Source organism: Chanodichthys erythropterus, chromosome 17 (genome assembly GCF_024489055.1).
Source record: "Chanodichthys erythropterus isolate Z2021 chromosome 17, ASM2448905v1, whole genome shotgun sequence".
Taxonomy (NCBI): domain Eukaryota; kingdom Metazoa; phylum Chordata; class Actinopteri; order Cypriniformes; family Xenocyprididae; genus Chanodichthys; species Chanodichthys erythropterus.
The window spans coordinates 2,728,740-2,749,799 of record NC_090237.1 but is presented as its reverse complement, the minus strand read 5'-3'; the positions used below and the strand labels follow the sequence as shown (position 1 = coordinate 2,749,799).

General features: G+C 39.6%; 2 protein-coding genes across 3 annotated transcripts; one reads left to right on the top strand and one right to left on the bottom strand.

Moving 5' to 3' along the window:
- Positions 1-106: 106 nt before the first annotated feature.
- sagb (S-antigen; retina and pineal gland (arrestin) b) lies at positions 107-13,460 on the top strand. Of its 2 annotated transcripts, XM_067364955.1 has the most exons (15): positions 3,600-3,756; positions 3,901-3,961; positions 5,374-5,418; positions 5,529-5,728; positions 6,399-6,458; positions 8,226-8,293; positions 8,615-8,750; positions 8,848-8,932; positions 9,020-9,092; positions 11,631-11,768; positions 11,849-11,926; positions 12,012-12,026; positions 12,104-12,156; positions 12,334-12,337; positions 12,868-13,460. In XM_067364955.1, exons 1-15 carry the CDS (start codon positions 3,643-3,645, stop codon positions 12,959-12,961), a joined length of 1,224 nt encoding a protein of 407 aa, XP_067221056.1. In that variant the 5' UTR covers positions 3,600-3,642; the 3' UTR covers positions 12,962-13,460. The 2 variants fall into 2 exon arrangements, with proteins under 2 accessions (XP_067221055.1, XP_067221056.1); XM_067364954.1 differs by lacking the exon at positions 12,868-13,460 and adding an exon at positions 107-283 and having other exon boundaries at positions 3,702-3,756; positions 12,104-12,820.
- A 4,235-nt stretch (positions 13,461-17,695) lies between these two features.
- LOC137005380 (otolin-1-A) lies at positions 17,696-19,925 on the bottom strand. The gene is made up of 4 exons (XM_067366241.1): positions 19,739-19,925; positions 19,580-19,660; positions 18,819-18,899; positions 17,696-18,741 (listed from the first exon to the last, which is right to left on the bottom strand). The coding sequence occupies exons 1-4, from the start codon at positions 19,854-19,856 to the stop codon at positions 17,849-17,851; spliced, it is 1,173 nt and encodes a 390-aa protein (XP_067222342.1). The 5' UTR covers positions 19,857-19,925; the 3' UTR covers positions 17,696-17,848.
- Between the last annotated feature and the right edge of the window lie 1,135 nt (positions 19,926-21,060).

Genomic DNA, 21,060 nt, shown 5'->3' with positions numbered 1-21,060 from the left:
CCTCATAATCTGTCAGCGCCCGCCTTATTATTCTAAATGTATTTCCTTGTTGCTTATTTGCCATGGGTGTGATATAACAATGATTTCCATGTGATACAATGATTGGATTAGTTGTGCATCTTCATTACTTCTGCAAGCCAGAGACGCTAATCTCGCTGACGGTAAACGAATGGCTAGGCGGTGGGCGGAGTCACAGGTTACAAAAACTGGCCCTGAACACCGTCGTCCACAACAACACACTTTAACTGGACACACAACTGCATCTACATCTGAACACAGACAGGTGAGTGTTACTGCTGCAGGATCTGTTCAGATCTGAGGGCAAATGGATTATACGCTGCCCGGACAAAAAAAGAAAAGAAAAAAGTCGCTATTTGGATTTAAATAGGCGAATGCTTAATAGTCTATGACTAGATTATTTCAGTGATTATGTTTCTAGCTTTTTATATGTTTGACAACAATTCTTTGAACCCTAATTGATTGAGTGTGTAGCTTTTCATTTCTTAAACAACCATGTAGGAAGACACATCATGGCCATATTCCAGGATGACAAAACCAAGATTCATCAGTCTCAAATTGTGGAAGAATGGTTGGGAGGGAGCATGAAGAATCATTTTCACACATGAATTGGCACCTTATTTAAGGAATCCAGACCTTAAATTCACTGAAAGTCTTTGGGATGTGCTGGAGGAGACTTAGAATGTTCATCGAAGAAAGTGTAACACCTCTTGCAGTTCAAAACGCTTATGCTACGTCCTACGCCTCCCGTATTCAACTTACGAAGAAAGTGTAACGCCTCTCACAGTTCAGAGAGCTTACGCTACGTCCTACGCCTCCAGTATTCAACTCGCGAAGAAAGTGTAACGCCTCTCGCAGTTCAGAGAGCTTACGCTATGTCCTACGCCTCCCGTATTCAACTTACGAAGAAAGTGTAACGCCTCTCGCAGTTCAGAGAGCTTACGCTATGTCCTACGCCTCCCGTATTCAACTTACGAAGAAAGTGTAACGCCTCTCGCAGTTCAGAGAGCTTACGCTACGTCTTACGCCTCCCGTATTCAACTTACGAAGAAAGTGTAACGCCTCTCGCAGTTCAGAGAGCTTACGCTACGTCCTACGCCTCCCGTATTCAACTCACGAAGAAAGTGTAACGCCTCTAGCGGTTCAGAGAGCTTACGCTACGTCCTACGCCTCCCGTATTCAACTTACGAATAAAGTGTAACGCCTTTCGCAGTTCAGAGAGCTTACGCTACGTCCTACGCCTCCCGTATTCAACTTACGAATAAAGTGTAACGCCTCTCGCAGTTCAGAGAGGTTACGCTACGTCTTACGCCTCCCGTATTCAACTTACGAAGAAAGTGTAACGCCTCTCGCAGTTCAGAGAGCTTACGCTACGTCCTACGCCTCCCGTATTCAACTTACGAATAAAGTGTAACGCCTCTCACAGTTCAGAGAGCTTACGCTACGTCTTACGCCTCCCGTATTCAACTTACGAATAAAGTGTAACGCCTCTCACAGTTCAGAGAGCTTACGCTACGTCTTACGCCTCCCGTATTCAACTTACGAATAAAATGTAACGCCTCTCACAGTTCAGAGAGCTTACGCTACGTCCTACGCCTCCAGTATTCAACTCACGAAGAAAGTGTAACGCCTCTAGCGGTTCAGAGAGCTTACGCTACGTCCTACGCCTCCCGTATTCAACTTACGAATAAAGTGTAACGCCTCTCACAGTTCAGAGAGCTTACGCTACGTCCTACGCCTCCAGTATTCAACTCACGAAGAAAGTGTAACGCCTCTAGCGGTTCAGAGAGCTTACGCTACGTCCTACGCCTCCCGTATTCAACTTACGAATAAAGTGTAACGCCTCTCGCAGTTCAGAGAGGTTACGCTACGTCTTACGCCTCCCGTATTCAACTCACGAAGAAAGTGTAACGCCTCTCGCAGTTCAGAGAGCTTACGCTATGTCCTACGCCTCCCGTATTCAACTTACGAAGAAAGTGTAACGCCTCTCGCAGTTCAGAGAGCTTACGCTACGTCTTACGCCTCCCGTATTCAACTTACGAAGAAAGTGTAACGCCTCTCGCAGTTCAGAGAGCTTACGCTACGTCCTACGCCTCCCGTATTCAACTTATGAAGAAAGTGTAACGCCTTTCGCAGTTCAGAGAGCTTACGCTACGTCCTACGCCTTCTGTATTCAACTTACGGTGAAAGTGTAACGCCTCTCGCAGTTCAGAGAGCTTACGCTACGTCCTACGCCTCCAGTATTCAACTTACGGTGAAAGTGTAACGCCTCTCGCAGTTCAGAGAGCTTACGCTACGTCTTACGCCTCCCGTATTCAACTTACGAATAAAGTGTAACGCCTCTCGCAGTTCAGAGAGCTTACGCTACGTCCTACGCCTCCCGTATTCAACTTACGAATAAAGTGTAACGCCTCTCGCAGTTCAGAGAGCTTACGCTACGTCCTACGCCTCCCGTATTCAACTTACGAATAAAGTGTAACGCCTCTCACAGTTCAGAGAGCTTACGCTACGTCCTACGCCTCCCGTATTCAACTTACGAAGAAAGTGTAACGCCTCTCGCAGTTCAGAGAGCTTACGCTACGTCCTACGCCTCCCGTATTCAACTTACGAAGAAAGTGTAACGCCTTTCGCAGTTCAGAGAGCTTACGCTACGTCTTACGCCTCCCGTATTCAACTCGCGAAGAAAGTGTAACGCCTCTCGCAGTTCAGAGAGCTTACGCTACGTCCTACGCCTCCCGTATTCAACTTACGAAGAAAGTGTAACGCCTCTCGCAGTTCAGAGAGGTTACGCTACGTCTTACGCCTCCCGTATTCAACTCGCGAAGAAAGTGTAACGCCTCTTGCAGTTCAGAGAGCTTACGCTACGTCCTACGCCTCCCGTATTCAACTTACGAAGAAAGTGTAACGCCTTTCGCAGTTCAGAGAGCTTACGCTACGTCCTACGCCTTCTGTATTCAACTTACGATGAAAGTGTAACGCCTCTCGCAGTTCAGAGAGCTTACGCTACGTCCTACGCCTTCTGTATTCAACTTACGATGAAAGTGTAACGCCTCTCGCAGTTCAAAACGCTTGTGCTACGTCCTACGCCTTCAGTTCTCAACAATGGGACAGGAGAGCTGTCAGTCAATAAATGGGAAAGCAAAGTAATTTGCATTACTGATTTGAAAAAGTAACTCAGATATTTTCTTGTAAATTTAAAAGTAATGTGTTACTTTACTAATTACTTGAGAAAAGTAATTTGATTACATAACTAACGTTACTTGTAATGTGTTACCGCCAACACTGTATAACATGCAAGAAACATAATAATCACTGCAATAATGATCCAATCATAGACTCTTAAGCAGTTAAGTGTGTGTTGACTTGAGGTTTAGGTTACACTAGATTAGTGTTGTGAGTCATCGGCTCAGACCTGAAACTGCTGATGAGGTGTGTGTGTGTGTGTGTGTGTGTGTGCGCGTGTGCGTGTGCGCGTGCGCGTGTCTGTGTGTGTGTGTGTGTGTGTGCGCGTGTGTGTGTTTACTGATACTCATTCAGTCTAAAAGAGTCTAAAAATCCTCTGAAACCAAGAGCCATCAGTTTAAAAACCTGAGATGGCTGAATTTGTTTATAATATTATGATTTATGGTAATGAATATTAATGAGTATTTTTTGATCATCGTTGTTTATATTTCTGCTTTAAGAGACACAATGAGTCCCAAACACGTCATCTACAAGAAACTCTCCAGAGACAAATCTGTGAGTATCTGTCCTTCCCTTTTCATCACTTTGGTCTGTTTTCAATTTCATTGTATCAGTGCTGATTTGTGTAGCGGTGTCTGTGTTGTTAGCTAATGTTTGTGTGTTAGTACAGTGATTGGTTAACTGTGTGTGATGTCATAGGTTGGCGTTTACATGGGGAAACGGGATTTCGTTGACCACTGCGACTTTGTCGATCCTGTTGGTGAGTTTAGCAGCCAATCACGGCTCACATGCAAATCACTGTATAGCCACATCAGGCTTTAATATGTAGACTATGGGCAAACAGGATATGATTTCACACTGGTTTTAAGACAGGGATTCCCAAACTGTTTTGTCAGCCAAACTTCTCTGACCTAAAATATTTAATATCTCAATTTTAAGTTAGTGATTCTTTTAGTAGTCAATTAATGGTCACATCATTTTTTTAATGTGTTTTTTATTTATTTTTTTTTTATTTAATTATTTGGTAACACTTTACAATAAGGTCTCATTGGTTAACACCGTGAGCAAAATATTTTTTACAACATTTATTAATTAATATCAGTTCATAAAATGTTAATGTGCATGTTCACATTGCTTTTACTAATGTCACAGAATACACCTTTTCATTTCAATGATTAAACTAACATGAACTAAGGTTAATAAATGCTGTAGAAATTCATTTTTAGTCCATATTAAATAATGTTGTTGTAAAGTGTTGTTTTTTATCTTATTTTATTAGACCTTTTTTATAATCAATTATTAGCTTTTTATCAGTTGAACCCAGTTTGAGAAACCCTGCTTTAAGAAATAAATCACAAAACATCATGAAATCGTCTAATTAGTAGCATTTAATCCACTGCAAAACTGTGTTCAGGTCAATCTGTGACGTTTTGATCCTTTGTTGGTCAAATGTTGTGTAACCAGGTCAGGGTTCATCTTGAACTTTAGTACAGAGCGGAAGATGAAACTTCGGTAACACTTTACTTATAGCCTGTATATATAATGCATTAATTATGCCTTGTAATGCACCTTATATTGTGCTGTATGATCTGTATGAATAATTGTAACCACAGTTATAATACATCATAATACTTAAGTTACACCTTTAGAAAGTATAAAGCATTAAAACACATGACAACCAATTTCATTTTAACTTTGGTTACAAATATTTATTAAAATGTATTATAATGTATATTATGAATACCTTTTATAATACATGATACGTAAAGGCTTTAAGTAAACTGTTTAATTGTGCTTGCATTTCTTCTCTCCCATGATTAAAATAAACTTTAACTGAAATAAAATATTTAAAAAAACGTATTTTATTTCATTTTAAGTAACATTTCTCATTTTCATTTAGTTTAACTTGATGTACTAAAATAGCTAAAACTAAAATAAAAATGAATTCAAACTATATAGTAATTTTGTTATATATTTAATATATATCTACATAGTTTTTATTAATATTTTGAATTAATTTTATGTGTATTTTTTTTTCATTTTAAAAGGTAAAATATAAAAACTAATTCAAAATATTAATAAAAAAAAAACTATAACTGTATCTGAGTGACATTAAAATAACCCTGATGTACAGCTGACAGATTTCTCTCCCTCTCTCTCTCATGTTTTAAGATGGTGTAGTGCTGATCGACCCAGAGCAGGTGAAGGGAAAGAAAGGTGAGTTCATGTTCACAGACAGATGGCAGTGTTGAGCTGTATGTGTGTTTTGAGCCTGTGAAGCCTGTGTAGATGACTTAATCTACTGTATGTGTGTTTATCTCCTCTAGTCTACGTCATGTTGTCCTGTACATTCCGATACGGTCGGGACGATATGGACGTCTTGGGAATTGCATTCCGCAGGGATATTTTCCTGTGCACACGGCAGGTCTATCCTCCTCTCCAGGACAAGGAACGCAGCATTCACACCAAAGTGCAAGAGAAGATCCTGCGCAAGCTCGGAGACAATGCGTATCCCTTCTTCTTTGAGGTTAGAGTCAGTTTTTATTCATGGCAGACTAACAAACTTTTGCTTTAAAGTGCCCCGTTATGCTATTTTTAAAGGTTCCTAATTTTGTTTTGGAGTCTCCTACAACAGCTTTACATGCATCCAAGGTCAAAAACACTTTAATTTTCGCATAATATCCACTGCAGCATCAGCTTTTTTCTCACAGTGTCTGAAACGGTTTGTTCAAAGATTCAGTCTCTCTAAACCCCGCCTTTCTAAGATCCTACTCTGCTCTGATTGGTCAGACGGCCCAGTTTGCAGTGATTGGTCATCAATCTCATCAAAGTGGATTTGCTTTGGCAGCAGAAAACAGTGTCTGAACCAAACTCTTCAGATACAACAACAGTGTTTGAGGGCGGGGCAAAAAGGCTGGCATTATGCAAATTGGTTACAAACATGGAACGACGTGAGACTGAATTACTAACGACTCCTTTCAGTTCAGAATCGATTATTTCTTTTAGGAGGCAAAAACTCCATTAATCTGAACTTTGATCTTTGAAACTTTGCAGACCTTTAACATTCAGAAACATCTCAGTTACACACTGCATGAAAGGTCATATCCAAAAAAGCACAATAGGGGCTCTTTAAGAGGGTTTGTGTGGGTGAATAAGTTGTGATTTCTGAAACCGCGATCGCATGTGTTTTCTCTCAGTTTCCAGATAACCTGCCTTGTTCTGTAGCTCTGCAGCCGGCGCCGACAGACCCAGGAAAGGTAAACGACCTAATGACTAAAAACATCATAACCACAAACATTCAGTGTTTTCATACTATTGTAGGTTTTATTAATAGTTTTTATTTTTACATTTTGGTTAAAGTTTGTCATTTTTATTAGAGCCCAAAGGCTGAAGGCCTTATTGTTTTTCTTAGGTAAATTTGCTCTTTCATGACCTCTCAGGCACTTTCGGGTCCTTTAACATACTCAAAAACTCTTGAACAATGGTGGGGGGCTCTGTGGCACACCCTTTTATATGGTTGGATTTGAGGGGCTCTGTAGCGCACCCCTTTTCCACTACAGGAACCAAACTTCATACAGTTATATATCTCATCTGGCCGTATATCTTTCACACTCTAAGTCATATGCCAGCCCAACAGGAAGTCGGCCTGTATGGGTTGTTTGAAAAACGCATGCTCTGAAATTTGATATACTCCTCCTAGGGGATTCATCCGATCACAACCAAACTTGGTCAACATGAAGTCAAGACATTGATGATGTTAATTTGCGAGTGGATTTTTGATATCTTGAACAGTTTGGCCGTGCCGTTGAAACAAATTTATGGCGAGAAAAGGGAAACAGGAAGTTCTGCATACATTGATTGATTTTAATGAAACTTCAGCAGTGTGTTTGCTGTAGGAAGCCGACCACATGGACGTGACTATTGTGAGTCAAAGTTATAGTGCCACCAAATGGCAGCAGGAAATGTCACTTTCAAAATGCTTTGAGATCACCCTTTATTTTTACCCGATTTGCTTCAGAATAATGTCGTTTTACCTACAGTCACCAATGTGTCTCTTTAAGTCGGACAACTTTCTAATTTACAGTCATTAACTCCAACCAACAAGACGTCGGCTCGTAGGTGATTCTTATGATTCACACCAAACTTTCAGAACATGATGCTAAGACATAGACGATGTTACATCGCAAATGGATATTGGATATTTAGAACTGTGTTGTCATGGCAAGGAATTAAATTAATGACAAAAGGGCAACAGGAAGAGTCTCATATCTTGACAAAATCCTTTTCATTCACCCTGTTTAAATGGATATTGCCTGTAATGCACAGTCTCCCTAAAGCCTGCGGAGTGGCAGTTGCGGCAGGCTTGGGCCCGTCATCAATGCTTGCAGCTATATTATATATATTTTTAAATGTCTACATAGTTTTTAATTCATTTTTGTTTCAGTTTAAGGTTTACAAATTTTAAGTTGCACTAAATAAAAATGAGAAATGTGAAGATTAAACAAAATGAGTTTAGTGAATATTATATTTATATTTATTTTATTTAAAGTAAAGCTACATAATTTTGATAAATGTAGAATTTTTTAATGCGGATCAGAGAGATAATTCTCCCATGATTCTGAATAGACAAATAAACGTATAGTTTACTAGAGATTCTGACAAAACATTAATTCCTGTCCAATTATGTTTCAAAAAATATTGAATTAATAAGTTTATTATTATTTAGTTTTTTTAAATCTATTGAATGAATGATTCAATGACTCACTCACTCATATACTTCATTTGTTTCATTACTTGATGAGTCAGTGTTTTTGAATGAATCTCTTGAATGAATGATTCAATTATATTTTTTAACCGTCACGTGTCACCACCTACTGGTGTATCGATGTAATTGATGCAGTCTTTATTTGAAGCTTCAAATGTAGGAATAAGATTGAGTGTGTGTTTTATGGCTTAAGTACATTTATATTATAGTTGAACTAGTCTAATTAACTGGAGTAAAAGTTGTGTCTGTGTTTGTGCAGCGCTGTGCCGTGGAGTTTGAGGTGAAGGCGTTCTGTGCAGAAAATCAAGATGAAAAAGCCCAAAAGAGGTGAGAAGAGTCACTTATATTCATTATAAAGTACGAAATCAGAACAACACAAGACATCTCAAGGCCCAGGCCTGGTCTTATAAATCCAAAGGCACTATTTGAATGCACTGAAATAAAATGAAAATGCAAAATAGTAGCCAATCAGAAGCCTTGCAGATACTGTGGTTGGAGCAATTATTATTTTTAGTGTGGTGGAAATAGATTGATGTCTTGTTTGAGACCCAGACCATGATCATGTGGTCTTGAGGGTCCTGAGACCAAAACCACAAGATCAAGACTCTATTAACTCTATGCCGCATCTCTCTCTCTCTCTTTCTGCAGGAGTACAGTCCGGTTGGCCATCAGAAAGATCCAGTATGCTCCAGATGAAGGCAACGCGGCCCCGATGGGCGAGACCACCTGTGAATTTGTGATGTCTGATAAACCGCTGCACATGCGTGTCACTCTGGAGAAAGAGGTGGGACGTTTTTTAACCTTAGTGATTGCAACCATAAACATATTCCATATCTAAACATAAATAAATCCATTCAATTCTGCGATTGTTCGTGTTACAGACGTATTACCATGGAGAGGAGATCAACATCAGCGTGGAAATTGACAACAGTTCCAACAGGAACGTGAAGGACGTGTCAGTCTCAGGTACATAAACACAGTTATCACTCTAAATACTGATGTAAAAGTGTATTTTTGGTGTGTTACAGTGTGTTTTCTGTTTCTTTGTAACAGTGGAGCAGATTACTAATGTGGTGCTTTACTCAAATGACAAATACATCAGCCCTGTGGCCTATGAGGACACCATGTGAGTACAAACACAGTCAGTGATGTCACAGCGATGTCACGTGCTCTGATGACATAATAGAATGAGTTCTCTGCATTCTGAAGAGGAAACAACTTATAAAAACACACAAAATGGAGTAAAGTGGATCATTGAGCTGTTTGTTTTGATCCATATCCTCAGTATTGAATAAAATGCAGTGTAAGTGTAAAGTCACAATTGATGCTTTTCTTGACTTTGATGCTGAAAATTCAGCTTTGATCACAGGAATAAATGACAGTTTAACATATATTCACATAGAAAACAGATATTTTGAATTATATTAATTTTTCACAATTTGACTGATTTTACTGCATTTTTGGTCAAATAAATGGTGAGTATATGAGACTTTTTTTTCTAAACCTTTAATTGTACTGACCCCAAACGGTAGTGTATATCACCATATCCTCTGAGTTATATTACCCTGGCATTAAATTACAAAAAATCAACACTGCTGTGATAGGATTTCCAATACAGTTTCTAAGGGAGTGACTGTAAATGTGACTGAAACTGCTGTAATCCATCTCTTTACATTTTCCTCTTCTTTTGGAAAGTCTTGGGAAGGCAATAGTGGAGTTTTTCTTTCACCGTTGGAGAATGCTATCGTGTCATCTCCAATTCACCACTATAGAAGTTTGTCCTTTTATAGTCTAGCTCTGCATTCCAAACCTAAAAATGTGAAAAGGTTCATTGAGCTTGTTGCAGTGCATTCTGGGAATTACTTCTCCATGAAGAATACATTCATTACTACTCTTAATACAGGAATAGGAACATTTTGGAATCTAGATAAACAGCTCACTAGATCCATGTGTAACATTTAGGGAGTCTTGCCTTTATGATGTCACAGTGAAAATGAAGACTTATGATGTCACTGTGATGTCACTGTGAGAATATAGACTCTATAATGTCACTGTGAAAATGGAGTCTTTATGATGTCACTGTGAAAATGGAGTCTTTATGATGTCACTGTGATGTCACAGTGAAAATGAAGACTTTATGATGTCACAGTGAAAATTAAGAGTTATGAGGTCACTGTGAGAATGAAGACTTTATAATGTCACTGTGAAAATGGAGTCTTTATGATGTCACTGTGATGTCACTGTGAGGATATAGTCTGTAATGTCACTGTGAAAATTGAGTCTTTATGATGTCACTGTGAAAATTGAGTCTTTATGATGTCACTGTGAAAATTGAGTCTTTATGATGTCACTGTGATGTCACTGTGAGGATATAGTCTGTAATGTCACAGTGAAAATGGAGTCTTTATGATGTCACAGTGAAAATGGAGTCTTTAAGATGTCACTGTGAAAATGGAGTCTTTATGATGTCACTGTGATGTCACAGTGAAAATGAAGACTTTATGATGTCACAGTGAAAATGAAGACTTATGATGTCACTGTGATGTCACTGTGAGGTTATAGTCTCTAATGTCACTGTGAAAATTGAGTCTTTATGATGTCACTGTGAAAATGGAGTCTTTATGATGTCACTGTGATGTCACAGTGAAAATGAAGACTTTATGATGTCACTGTGAAAATTCAGTCTTTATGATGTCACTGTGAAAATGAAGACTTTGATGTCACAGTGAAAATTGAGTCTTTATGATGTCACTGTGAAAATTGAGTCTTTATGATGTCACTGTGAAAATGGAGTCTTTATGATGTCACTGTGATGTCACAGTGAAAATGAAGACTTTATGATGTCACTGTGATGTCACAGTGAAAATGGAGTCTTTATGATGTCACTGTGAAAATGGAGTCTTTATGATGTCACTGTGATGTCACTGTGAAAATGAAGACTTATGATGTCACTGTGATGTCACTGTGAGGATATAGTCTCTAATGTCACTGTGAAAATTGAGTCTTTATGATGTCACTGTGAAAATGAAGACTTTATGATGTCACTGTGAAAATGAAGACTTTATGATGTCACTGTGATGTCACTGTGAAAATGAAGACTTATGATGTCACTGTGATGTCACTGTGAAAATGAAGACTTATGATGTCACTGTGATGTCACTGTGAGGATATAGTCTCTAATGTCACTGTGAAAATTGAGTCTTTATGATGTCACAGTGAAAATTGAGTCTTTATGATGTCACTGTGAAAATGGAGTCTTTATGATGTCACTGTGATGTCACAGTGAAAATGAAGACTTTATGATGTCACTGTGAAAATGGAGTCTTTATGATGTCACTGATGTCACAGTGAAAATGAAGACTTTATGATGTCACTGTGATGTCACTGTGAGGATATAGTCTCTATGATGTCACAGTGAAAATGGAGTCTTTATGATGTCACAGTGAAAATGAAGACTTATGATGTCACTGTGATGTCACTGTGAGGATATAGTCTCTATAATGTCACAGTGAAAATGAAGATTTTATGATGTCACTGTGAGTGTTACATTTATGTATCAGTATATTGTATTGTGTCTTGTGTTTATGATGTCACAGTGAGTGTTGTATGCCTCTGTTTTGTCGATTTGTTGTCCTTGTGGTAAAATGAAGCTGTTGGTTCACAGGGACACAGTGCCCTCTGGTACCAGTCTGAAGAAGGTGTACAGTCTCTGTCCTCTACTGAGCAGTAACCGCGAGAGACATGGAATCGCTGTGGATGGAAAACTGAAGCATGAGGACACTAACCTGGCCTCCTCTAGCATGTGAGTGCGGCTCATTCGGCATCTACACGAGGATGATCTGAAAGGGCCCTGATGTTTCTCTATCTGAATTTTCTCTTCAGCGTAAAGGATGAAGTTCTGAAGGAGATTCTGGGCATGTTGGTGGCCTATAGGGTGGTGTTGAAGTGTAATGCAGCGGGGTGAGTGAACACCAGTTTTGGTTCAGTGTCGATTCATACATTGAGGAAAGGCTTTGCTAATGGCTTTATTTCTGCTCTCTTACAGGGTCGTTGGATCCAGGTGAGTTTTGATTGGTGTAGAATTTTCTCAGATTTCATAGTGTGTAAGTGTGTAAGAGGTAATCGTGTGTGTTTCAGTGAGGTTGCCGTGGAGGTTCCCTTCAAACTCATGCATCCCAAACCTGATCCAGGTGAGCTGATCATATTGCATATATATATATATATGTGTGTGTGTGTGTGTGTGTGTGTCTATACATATATATAATATATACATGTATGTTGTATAAAGCACTATATAAACATATATGACTTGCCTTGATAATAATGAATGTTGTCTCTTTTATTTTCTCCCTGTTCTCCTCCTAAAGAGAGGTAAGCCACAAGAATTCACTCTGTTTCCCATTGTAATTGTCCATTATCAGGGTGTATATTCAGTGGGGTTCGTGATACCGCTTATGTTATATGTGCCACTATATAATACCCTTCATATAGAGTCCTCGTGTCTCTGATTCCACGTGTTCACTGCACATTGTGTGGTGTAAACTTCCCTGTCTTTAATCCCCAATAACACACACACTCTCGAGATGATAAACGATCCGTGTTGGCTCTGAGAAGGGAAAGTTGAGAGCGCGAGGAGCACCGATATCAGTGTCCGATCTAAATGCGATCCCGTCTCTTGTGTAGAGCCCCAGTTTAGTGCTGTTCTTTGAGTAAATCTGTTGTTACTGTTCAATAGAAACAGATTTCTGACATTAGAACAGGGGTGTGTGTGTCGTTGACATAAAACACCTTTGTTCCCGTTTTCTGATTTAGTGTTCCTCTTCATCTCTACATCGGCCTTTTACGTTGATTGAGTTTCTTGTGTCTCTTTGTGTGATTTTAATGCTTGTGTGTGTGTTTAGTGACGACACAACTGACCTGGTGTTTGAGGAGTTTAAACGCTCATATCTGAAAGGAATCATCGGCGATGATGACGAATCTCCGGCTGAGCCTTGAGAGCCTTCTCCGTGGATGACACGTATATGTGTTTTGTGCAGGCAGAATCGTGCGTATAAAGATTCAGAAGCATTAGTGGATGCATGTTGAGATTGTGTAGATGATGTGATGTTTTAATGCAAGGACTTTTAAGCCAGGTTAGAAAAACAAACTGATGCAGACTGCAATTATATTGTAGTTAAATTGATCTTAGTTGCTTAATATTTGCAATTTGATGCATAAGATGTATTTGAACCAAAAAATAAAGCAGTTCACCTAAAATAAACCTTGTTTCAAGTGTGAACTTAGCTTCTTATAAGAAAGTTTCTTCTTAGTGCAATAAAATTGTAAATCTAGATCTTTCCATAAGAATAACTGATATATACAGTATGTAATTTGTTGTATTTGTCACAAATGGATGTATTATATAGGAAATCATTTTGCAGTGTACATTTTTAAAGAGGTCAATTCTGTTGTTATTTGCTCTGTATATGCTTTGAGAGAAAATAAAACTATTTGTGACGGCAAACAGCTACATGGTCTCTATACCAAAGAGAATTTTCAACGAATCCATCATTACAGAGCTGTTACTGAAGCCCTGTAAAGGATAAAGTCTTAGTTTGATTAACGCCACAAAACATGTTACAGTTAACATATAGTTTTACTATACCTTTGTGTGTTCATCTGCTTGACTTTATTGTATAGCCCACATTCTTATGGCAGCAATTCAGAGAGGAACCCAAACCTGTTTACCTTGAGCAATCTGTGTTTCAATTGATGAGGACTTCTTGTTGCATTTATAATAATAGTGCGGAAGTCATTAACCCATAGGCTGCTTGTCTAGACAGCATTTTAAGACACCACAGGCATGTGCCTGACAAAATTCAGTGAAAATAATGTCATCCATGTGGAGAATTGATGAATAAAACTGCAGAGAACTGACATAAGCGTTTAAATCAAATTAAAATGTGTCGTTTACACAATAGTTGCATGTCCTAATGCTTATTTGCTGAGGCCCGGTTTCACAGACAGGGCTTAGCCTAAGCCAGGATTAGGTCTTGGTTCAAGTAGGATATTTAAGTAACATTTATAAATGTACACTAGGAAAAAAAACATTACTGGAATGCATCTTGGGATAAAACAATTGAAATTTTGTAGGTGGCGCTATTTTGCCACACCTAATTCTGAAACCCATATCAGATGTAAATGTTCACCACTTCTGATGCGTGTGCAAAGTTTCATGAGTTTTCGAGCATGTTTAGGCCCTCAAAAATGCAATTCATTTCTGAAAATAATTATTGACTGAGCAATTACAATAGGGTCCTCACACCATCGGTGCTCGGGCCCTAAAAATACACCAAATGCCCAGATGATTAGCCAAAAAAAAAAACCATTTGGGACACAACTAATGGGTCTTTTAAATCAGTTTTTGGTTAAATGCCTGAAAGGTCCCCTTGATTTTTCCAAGTAAGACATGTTCCAGGATTAACATATTTTGTTGATCCTGGAACAACATTCCAGTCTGAAAATTTAGTCTTAACCCTATTTCTACTCCTAAACCTAATCCTACCCAAAACTTATGCCTAAAATCAGAGGGGAAAGATAGGTAAATAACATTGATGTAGAAGCACCTAACCCTGGTGGCCCTTGTTGTGTTTTAAGTCATGATCTTGCAAATTATTTCAACTTGTAGATTTTAAATAAAGATTAAAAGATTTGTCTGAATCTTACTTTTTTGAGGGAATCAGGGTGAAGTTAACTTCTACAAAAATACATCATCCCATACAGCACTCTTTTGTATTTGCAAATTGCTAAATGAAATATTTTAATAATACAAACAAGAATGAGGAGTCAGATTAATGGTTTAATATTTATTGGAAATATAAGGGTAATCAATACACAGAACATGAGCATGAACATCATTGTTTTTATTTTTTGTTGTCATGTTGTGTTTTGTCATATTGTGCGCCTTGGACAACAATTTTATGGGTGGGCCCTCTCTCCCCCAGCCCAAATGTGTGAAGTTAACACCATAAGAGGTCCCCCATAATATTGTAGTGTGTCGGAATAATCCTAAAGAACTCCCTTTCTCTCTAACAGGTGTTTAACACTTCTATTGTGTAAGACAACCCCTCTCTGACTTCTCTCTGCTCACCTATCCTGAGACATGCAAACATTCTTTCCTGTTCTCATTTTTGCTCTTATCCTCAGTGTTTGTCCACTGAATAGCTGGGAGGATTATATAACAGCTGATTGCTGCTCATCTTACATTCTTTACAAACATCCGGCTGAAACGTGCCTGTCAAGGGAGCAACCTCACGACTGATCTACGCGGGAGGTACAATACAGCTATTGATGGAGGCACAATACGTAAGTTAATCAAGTTACAAGACATACGCTGTAAATAAACACCGATCACATCCATCTGGACTAATTCATTCCAAATATGTGAAAGAGAAGGCTCTTCGTTCAGCCGAAGGTTCACTTCTACATACAAACTACATAAAGTGGTCTTAAAATAGAATCTGTGTAATGTGGAGGATTATAGAAATGCTAGGGGTTTAGGTGGAAAAGTGGATCATTTTAGAGGCTTGTGAGAGGACAAAATCATTTGGTTTAGGGTGTAGGTCTAGAATGTAGGGTGCAGGTTTAGGGTGGAGTTAAAAGTTTGGGTGAAATTTTAGAATGTTGGGTGTAGGTTAACAAAATGGGGTACAAATCTATGGAATATATAGATTTAGATGGAAATATATAAATGTTTAGGTTTGGAATATTGGTTGTAGGTTTTGGAGTGTAGTTAGGAGTTTGGCTGAAAGTTTGGAATGTGGAGGTCAAGGGCAGGGTTGTCCAAACTTGGTCCTGGAGGGCCACTGTACAGCAGAGTTTATCTCCTACTTTCCTCAACACACCTGTTTGGAAGTTTCTAGTATCCCTAGAAAGACCTTGATTAGCTGGTCCAGGTGTGTTTAAGTGGGGTTGGAGTTAAACTTGCAGGACAGTGGCCTGTTTGGGATTAGAATGTTGGGAGAAGTTTAGGGAGTAGTTAAATTTTTGGGATTAGAATGTTGGGAGTAGGTTTTAGGGAGTAGCTTAATGTTTGGGTTTAGAATGGTGGGTTTAGGTCTAGGGAGTAGCTAAATGTTTGGGATTAGAATGTTGGGAGTAGGTTTAGGGATTAGCTAAATGTTTGGGATTAGAATGTTGGGAGTAGGTCTAGGGAGTAGTTAAATGATTGGGATTAGAATGTTGGGAGTAGGTTTAGGGAGTAGTTAAATGTTTGGGTTTAGAATGTTGGGTATAGGTCTAGGGAGTAGGTAAATGTTTGGGATTAGAATGTTGGGAGTAGGTTTAGGGAGTAGCTAAATGTTTGGGATTAGAATGTTGGGAGTAGGTTTAGGGGGTAGCTAAATGTTTGGGATTAGAATGTTGGGAGTAGGCCTAGGCAGTAGTTAAATGTTTAGGATTAGAATGTTGGGAGTATTTTTAGGGAGTAGCTAAATGTTTGGGATTAGAATGTTGGGAGTACAAAAAAATGGGGCAAGCCAAAATGGCGAAATATTTAGTGGTCAAGAATTGCACAAATACTCTAGATAAAGTAACAGGGAATGACCTTCCCCAACTTGGAGACTGCTTTTTACAGGAGGAACAGTCAGTGTTGTTTCACTCAATGTTAATGGCTTCAAATAGATCATGAGTAGTTGAAAAATGTCTCCAGGTTAATTTGAGACCAAATATTCACTATAGGAGCATCGTATCTGGACTCTGAACAGGCCAAAACATGAGCCTGGTTGACTTGTTCTCAAGCCACTTCTTGGCTTTCTTTACAGTTTAGGCAAGAGAATTGCCCTGTTGAAAAATAACATCTGATCATTCCTCTTTAGATAACAACTTTTTATATGTGGGAAGCAAGCCATTCTGCAATAATTTCCTATACTCCAAAGCAATAAATGACTTTTCACAGTGAAGTAGCTCACTAATACCAGCATCTGAAATGGCTCCTCTTCCTCCATGCTTCACTGTGGTAGAGATGCATTTATTATTATATTTCTCAGCAGATTTTCGAAGACAGTCCTCTGGAGCATCACCATGCAACTCGTGTTTCATTGTGATTCCACACACAATTTCCCATATTCTGCCAAAAACTTAACTTTGTCTTTGATGATGGCAATGGCTTTTTAAGTAGTGCATTTGCTTAAATTTAGCTAATTTCCTGACCAAAAATTTGTGTTTAACCATTTTGGGTTTGGTCCATTTTTTGCCCAGGAGTGTAGATCTAGGGTGTAGTTAAAAGTTTGAGTGAAAGTTTAGAATGTTGGGTGTAGGTCTAGGGAGTAGATAAAAGTTAAGACTTAGATTGTTGGATGTAGGTTAGAAGATTGCATGAAAGTTTAGAATCCTGACTGTGAGTTAATTGATCAGGGCACAGGTCTAAAAAGTAGATAAAAGTTTAGGTTTAAATGTTGGGTGTAGGTCTAGTTTGGGTGAACGTTTAGATTGTTTGGTGTAGGGTGCAGGTCTAGGGAGTAGATACATTATTTTGGTTTTGGTTTAGAATTTTGGGTATAGGTTACAGTTTTGAGGGTGTAGGTTAAGAGTTTAGGATGTAAGTCTAGGCCATGGGAAGCCAACCCTGCTCCTGGAGCGCTACTTTCCTGCAGACTTCAGTTCCAACCCTGCTGCAACACACCTGCATGTTACTTTGAAGTAATCCTGAGCACCTCGATTAGTTGGTCCGTGTACGTTTAATTCGCTTTGGAGCTAAACTTTGCAGAATGGTAGCCCTCTAAGAGCAGGGTTGGCTACCCCTGGTCTAGGCTATAGATAAACATTTGGGTGCTGGTTTAGAATGTAGGGGTTGGTTAAGAGTTAAAGGTGTAGGTTAAGAGCGTAGGGTACAGATGTGGGTCTTTATGGAGCTCCCCATTCAATATCTTTATCGGGGAACTCGACTGTGGTAAAATCTCTTCCAAACATGTCATCACATTTGTCTGGGTACAACAGAAACCCACTGAATGTGCTGCTGGCCTCGGTACCGGTATAAATGCCGTTACTGGTGGTGTCTTTCACCTGCACCCACACCCAGTCACCCTGAGTCAGACTCAGCACCACCTGCTGAGAGGCGGTGTTCATTTCCACTGGTGTAGTTGTCCTCACCACGGCCTCAAAGTCATGGAAGAGTCCGACCCTCAGTATACGGTTGGACACTTGCAGATGGTAGCTAAACACGTAGGTTCCGTTAACAGGGGCGGTGTAGACACCGTTATCAGGGTTGTAGTGCTGGTTTAAGTTGTAGATGACACGTTTGAAAGGCACTGGGCGGTTCGGTAGAGGAAAGGAGGTGATCATAGCAGCGGAGAAAGCAGATTGCACGGCAGGTGAGCAAGGTCCAGGCATACCCACCATTCCCATTTCTCCCTGATTACCTTTAGGTCCTATGGTTCCATTCACACCCTGTGGCCCTCTCAAACCCATGTCTCCCTTATCACCCTTATCACCCTTTTGACCCGGAGCTCCTGGAGCCCCATCGTGACAATTGCACAGGCCCTGTGGACCTTGGTCACCCTTCTGCCCTGGTACACCTGGAACGCCAGGCACGCCCGCCAAACCTGGATCGCCCTTCAGTCCTTTGGGACCAGGGTCTCCAGACAGCCCAGGTAACCCACGTGCACCTACAGGGCCGGGAAGACCCGGTGCACCATCCGCCCCTGGTACAGGCTCACAGGTCTCCGGGCACTGACCGTCTTCTCCCTTTGGACCCTGATCTCCCGCAGGACCATCCAGACCACGGTCACCCTTCTCACCTGAGAAGTACATTTACAAATATGGTCACCAGATAGACCTTGTGTGAATGATAAAACATTAGTGAAGTTTCACTGACCTTTGAGCCCCCTGTCTCCCTTGGGTCCTGATAGTCCAGCGGGACCAATGTTACCTTTATCTCCCATTTCACCTTTCTCACCTGTGAGTGAAATTGCATTACTACCACATTTGACACAATTCATTTAAACTAACACCAGCGTTGGATAACTAGCTAACCAAAGGTCTCGATGATCTACTTAAAGGGTTAGTTCACCCAAAAATGATCCCATAATTTACCTAGGTGTGTATCACTTTCTTCTTTCAGACGAACACAAATTATATTGAAAAAAAAAATATCCTGGTTCTTCCAAGCTTTATAATGAGAGTGAATGGTACCCTAGATTTTGAAGCCCGAAAAGTGCATCCATCCATCATAAAAGTAATCCTAATGCTCCAGGGGGTTAATAAAGGCCTTCTGAAGCAAAGCGATGGGTATTTGTAAGAAAAACATCCATATTTATAACTTTATAAACTATAATCACTATAGCTTCCGGTAACGGCAGTATGCGCATCTCATTAATGAATGTGCGGATGGAAGCTAGTGATTACAGTTTATAAAGTTATACATATGCCTCTTTTTCTTACAAAAACGCTTCTCTTCATAAGGCCTTTATTAACCAATCTGGAGCCGTATGTATTACTTTTTTGATGGAATAATGCACTTTTTTGGGCTTCAAAATCTCGCCCCCCATTCACTCCCATTATAAAGCTTGGAAGAGCCAGGATATTTTTAATCAACACTGATTCATACTGAAGTAAAATGCATAGAACTATTCTCACCCTTTATGCCAGGACGTCCTGTGAATCCTGGACGGCCGGGAAGCCCAGTGAGGCCTCTTCGACCTGGACTACCAGGAACTCCTGTGAGTAGCAGATTCGGTCAGTAAAACCCTTGATAATAATAAACCAACAGAGAAAATACTGTGGAGTTTAATGTACCTGGCATTCCGCGGTCGCCTCTGTCTCCTTTCTGGCCTCTGTTTCCGGAGCAAGCGGAACAGATGCAGTACCAGGGTACCTGGTCCGCTGTGGGTGGAACCGGAGCTTCCAGAAGCATCTGACAATAGGATAAGTCAGGCTCCGGTGCTCCTGGAGGGAATGGTGATGCAATTGAAATGTTGTCAATAGGCTGTAACCCAAACTCTGTAGTGCGGAAGTCAGGAATTAAAGCACAATGGCCGAAAGACAGACAAACCAACACCCCAAAAATACTCCTCATGTCCTGTAGACAAAAAATATAGATTTAAAGGATTAGTTCACTTCAGAATTCAAATTTCCTGATAATTTGTTCACCCCCATGTCATCCAAGATGTTCATGTCTTTCTTTCTTCAATTGAAAGGAAATGAAAGTTTTTGTGGAAAACATTCCAGGATTTTTCTCCATATAGTGGACTTCACTGAGGTTCAACGGGTTGAAGGTCCAAATGTCAGTTTCAGTGCAGCTTCAAAGAGCTCTACATGATCCCAGACGAGGAATAATAGTCTTATCTAGAGAGAAACCATCAGACATTTTCTATAAAATAAAAATTATATACTTTTTAACCACAAATGCTCGTCTTGCACTGCTCTGTGATGCGCCACACATTACGTAATCATGTTGGAAAGGTCATGTGTGACATAGGTGGAAGTATGGCGGCAGGGCGAAAAACTCCTACATCGTTGTTTTACCTTTTTTGAAGTTTGTTTTGTAAAGTGCGTTTGACTTAATCTTTGCACGTTCGCTTTGTAAACACTGGATCGGTACTTCCGCCTATGTCTTGCATGACCTTTCCAACATGATTACATAATGCGTGGAGCATCACAGAGCAGTGCAAGACGAGCATTTGTGGTTAAAAAGTATATAAATTTTTTTTTTTTTTTTTAGGAAATGAGCGATGGTTTCTCTAGATAAGACTCTTATTCCTCGTCTGGGATCATGTAGAGCTCTTTGAAGCTGCACTGAAACTGACATTTGGACCTTCAACCCATTGAACCCCAGTGAAGTCCACTATATGGAGAAAAATCCTGGAATGTTTTCCTCAAAAACCTTCATTTCTTTTTGGAACATTGGAACATTTTCATTCCACAACAGGTTCTTTATAATGGTAACACTGTATCATGCATTACAAAGGTATTCATAATGTACATTACAAGGCATTATATCTTTACATAAATAATTGTAACCAAAGTTAAAATTCATTTTAAAATTTGCAGATTCCATGTTACATCTGAAATGTGTTTTAATGCATAATCATATCTAAAGGTGTGTTCAATGAATAGAT

What these genes read in the sequence shown, in the direction of transcription:
- sagb (XM_067364955.1), top strand. Translation starts at nt 3,643, where the DNA reads ATGGTAATGAATATTAATGAGTATTTTTTGATCATCGTTGTTTATATT. An exon ending in GTGTCACTCTGGAGAAAGAG is followed by an intron (nt 8,751 to 8,847) that starts GTGGGACGTTTT and finishes TTCGTGTTACAG; the next exon opens with ACGTATTACCATGGAGAGGA. An exon ending in GTGGCCTATGAGGACACCAT is followed by an intron (nt 9,093 to 11,630) that starts GTGAGTACAAAC and finishes GTTGGTTCACAG; the next exon opens with GGACACAGTGCCCTCTGGTA.
- LOC137005380 (XM_067366241.1), bottom strand. Translation starts at nt 19,856, where the DNA reads ATGCTTCTGGAAGCTCCGGTTCCACCCACAGCGGACCAGGTACCCTGG. An exon ending in AGGACGTCCTGGCATAAAGG is followed by an intron (nt 18,900 to 19,579) that starts GTGAGAATAGTT and finishes TTTCACTCACAG; the next exon opens with GTGAGAAAGGTGAAATGGGA. An exon ending in GGGAGACAGGGGGCTCAAAG is followed by an intron (nt 18,742 to 18,818) that starts GTCAGTGAAACT and finishes TGTACTTCTCAG; the next exon opens with GTGAGAAGGGTGACCGTGGT.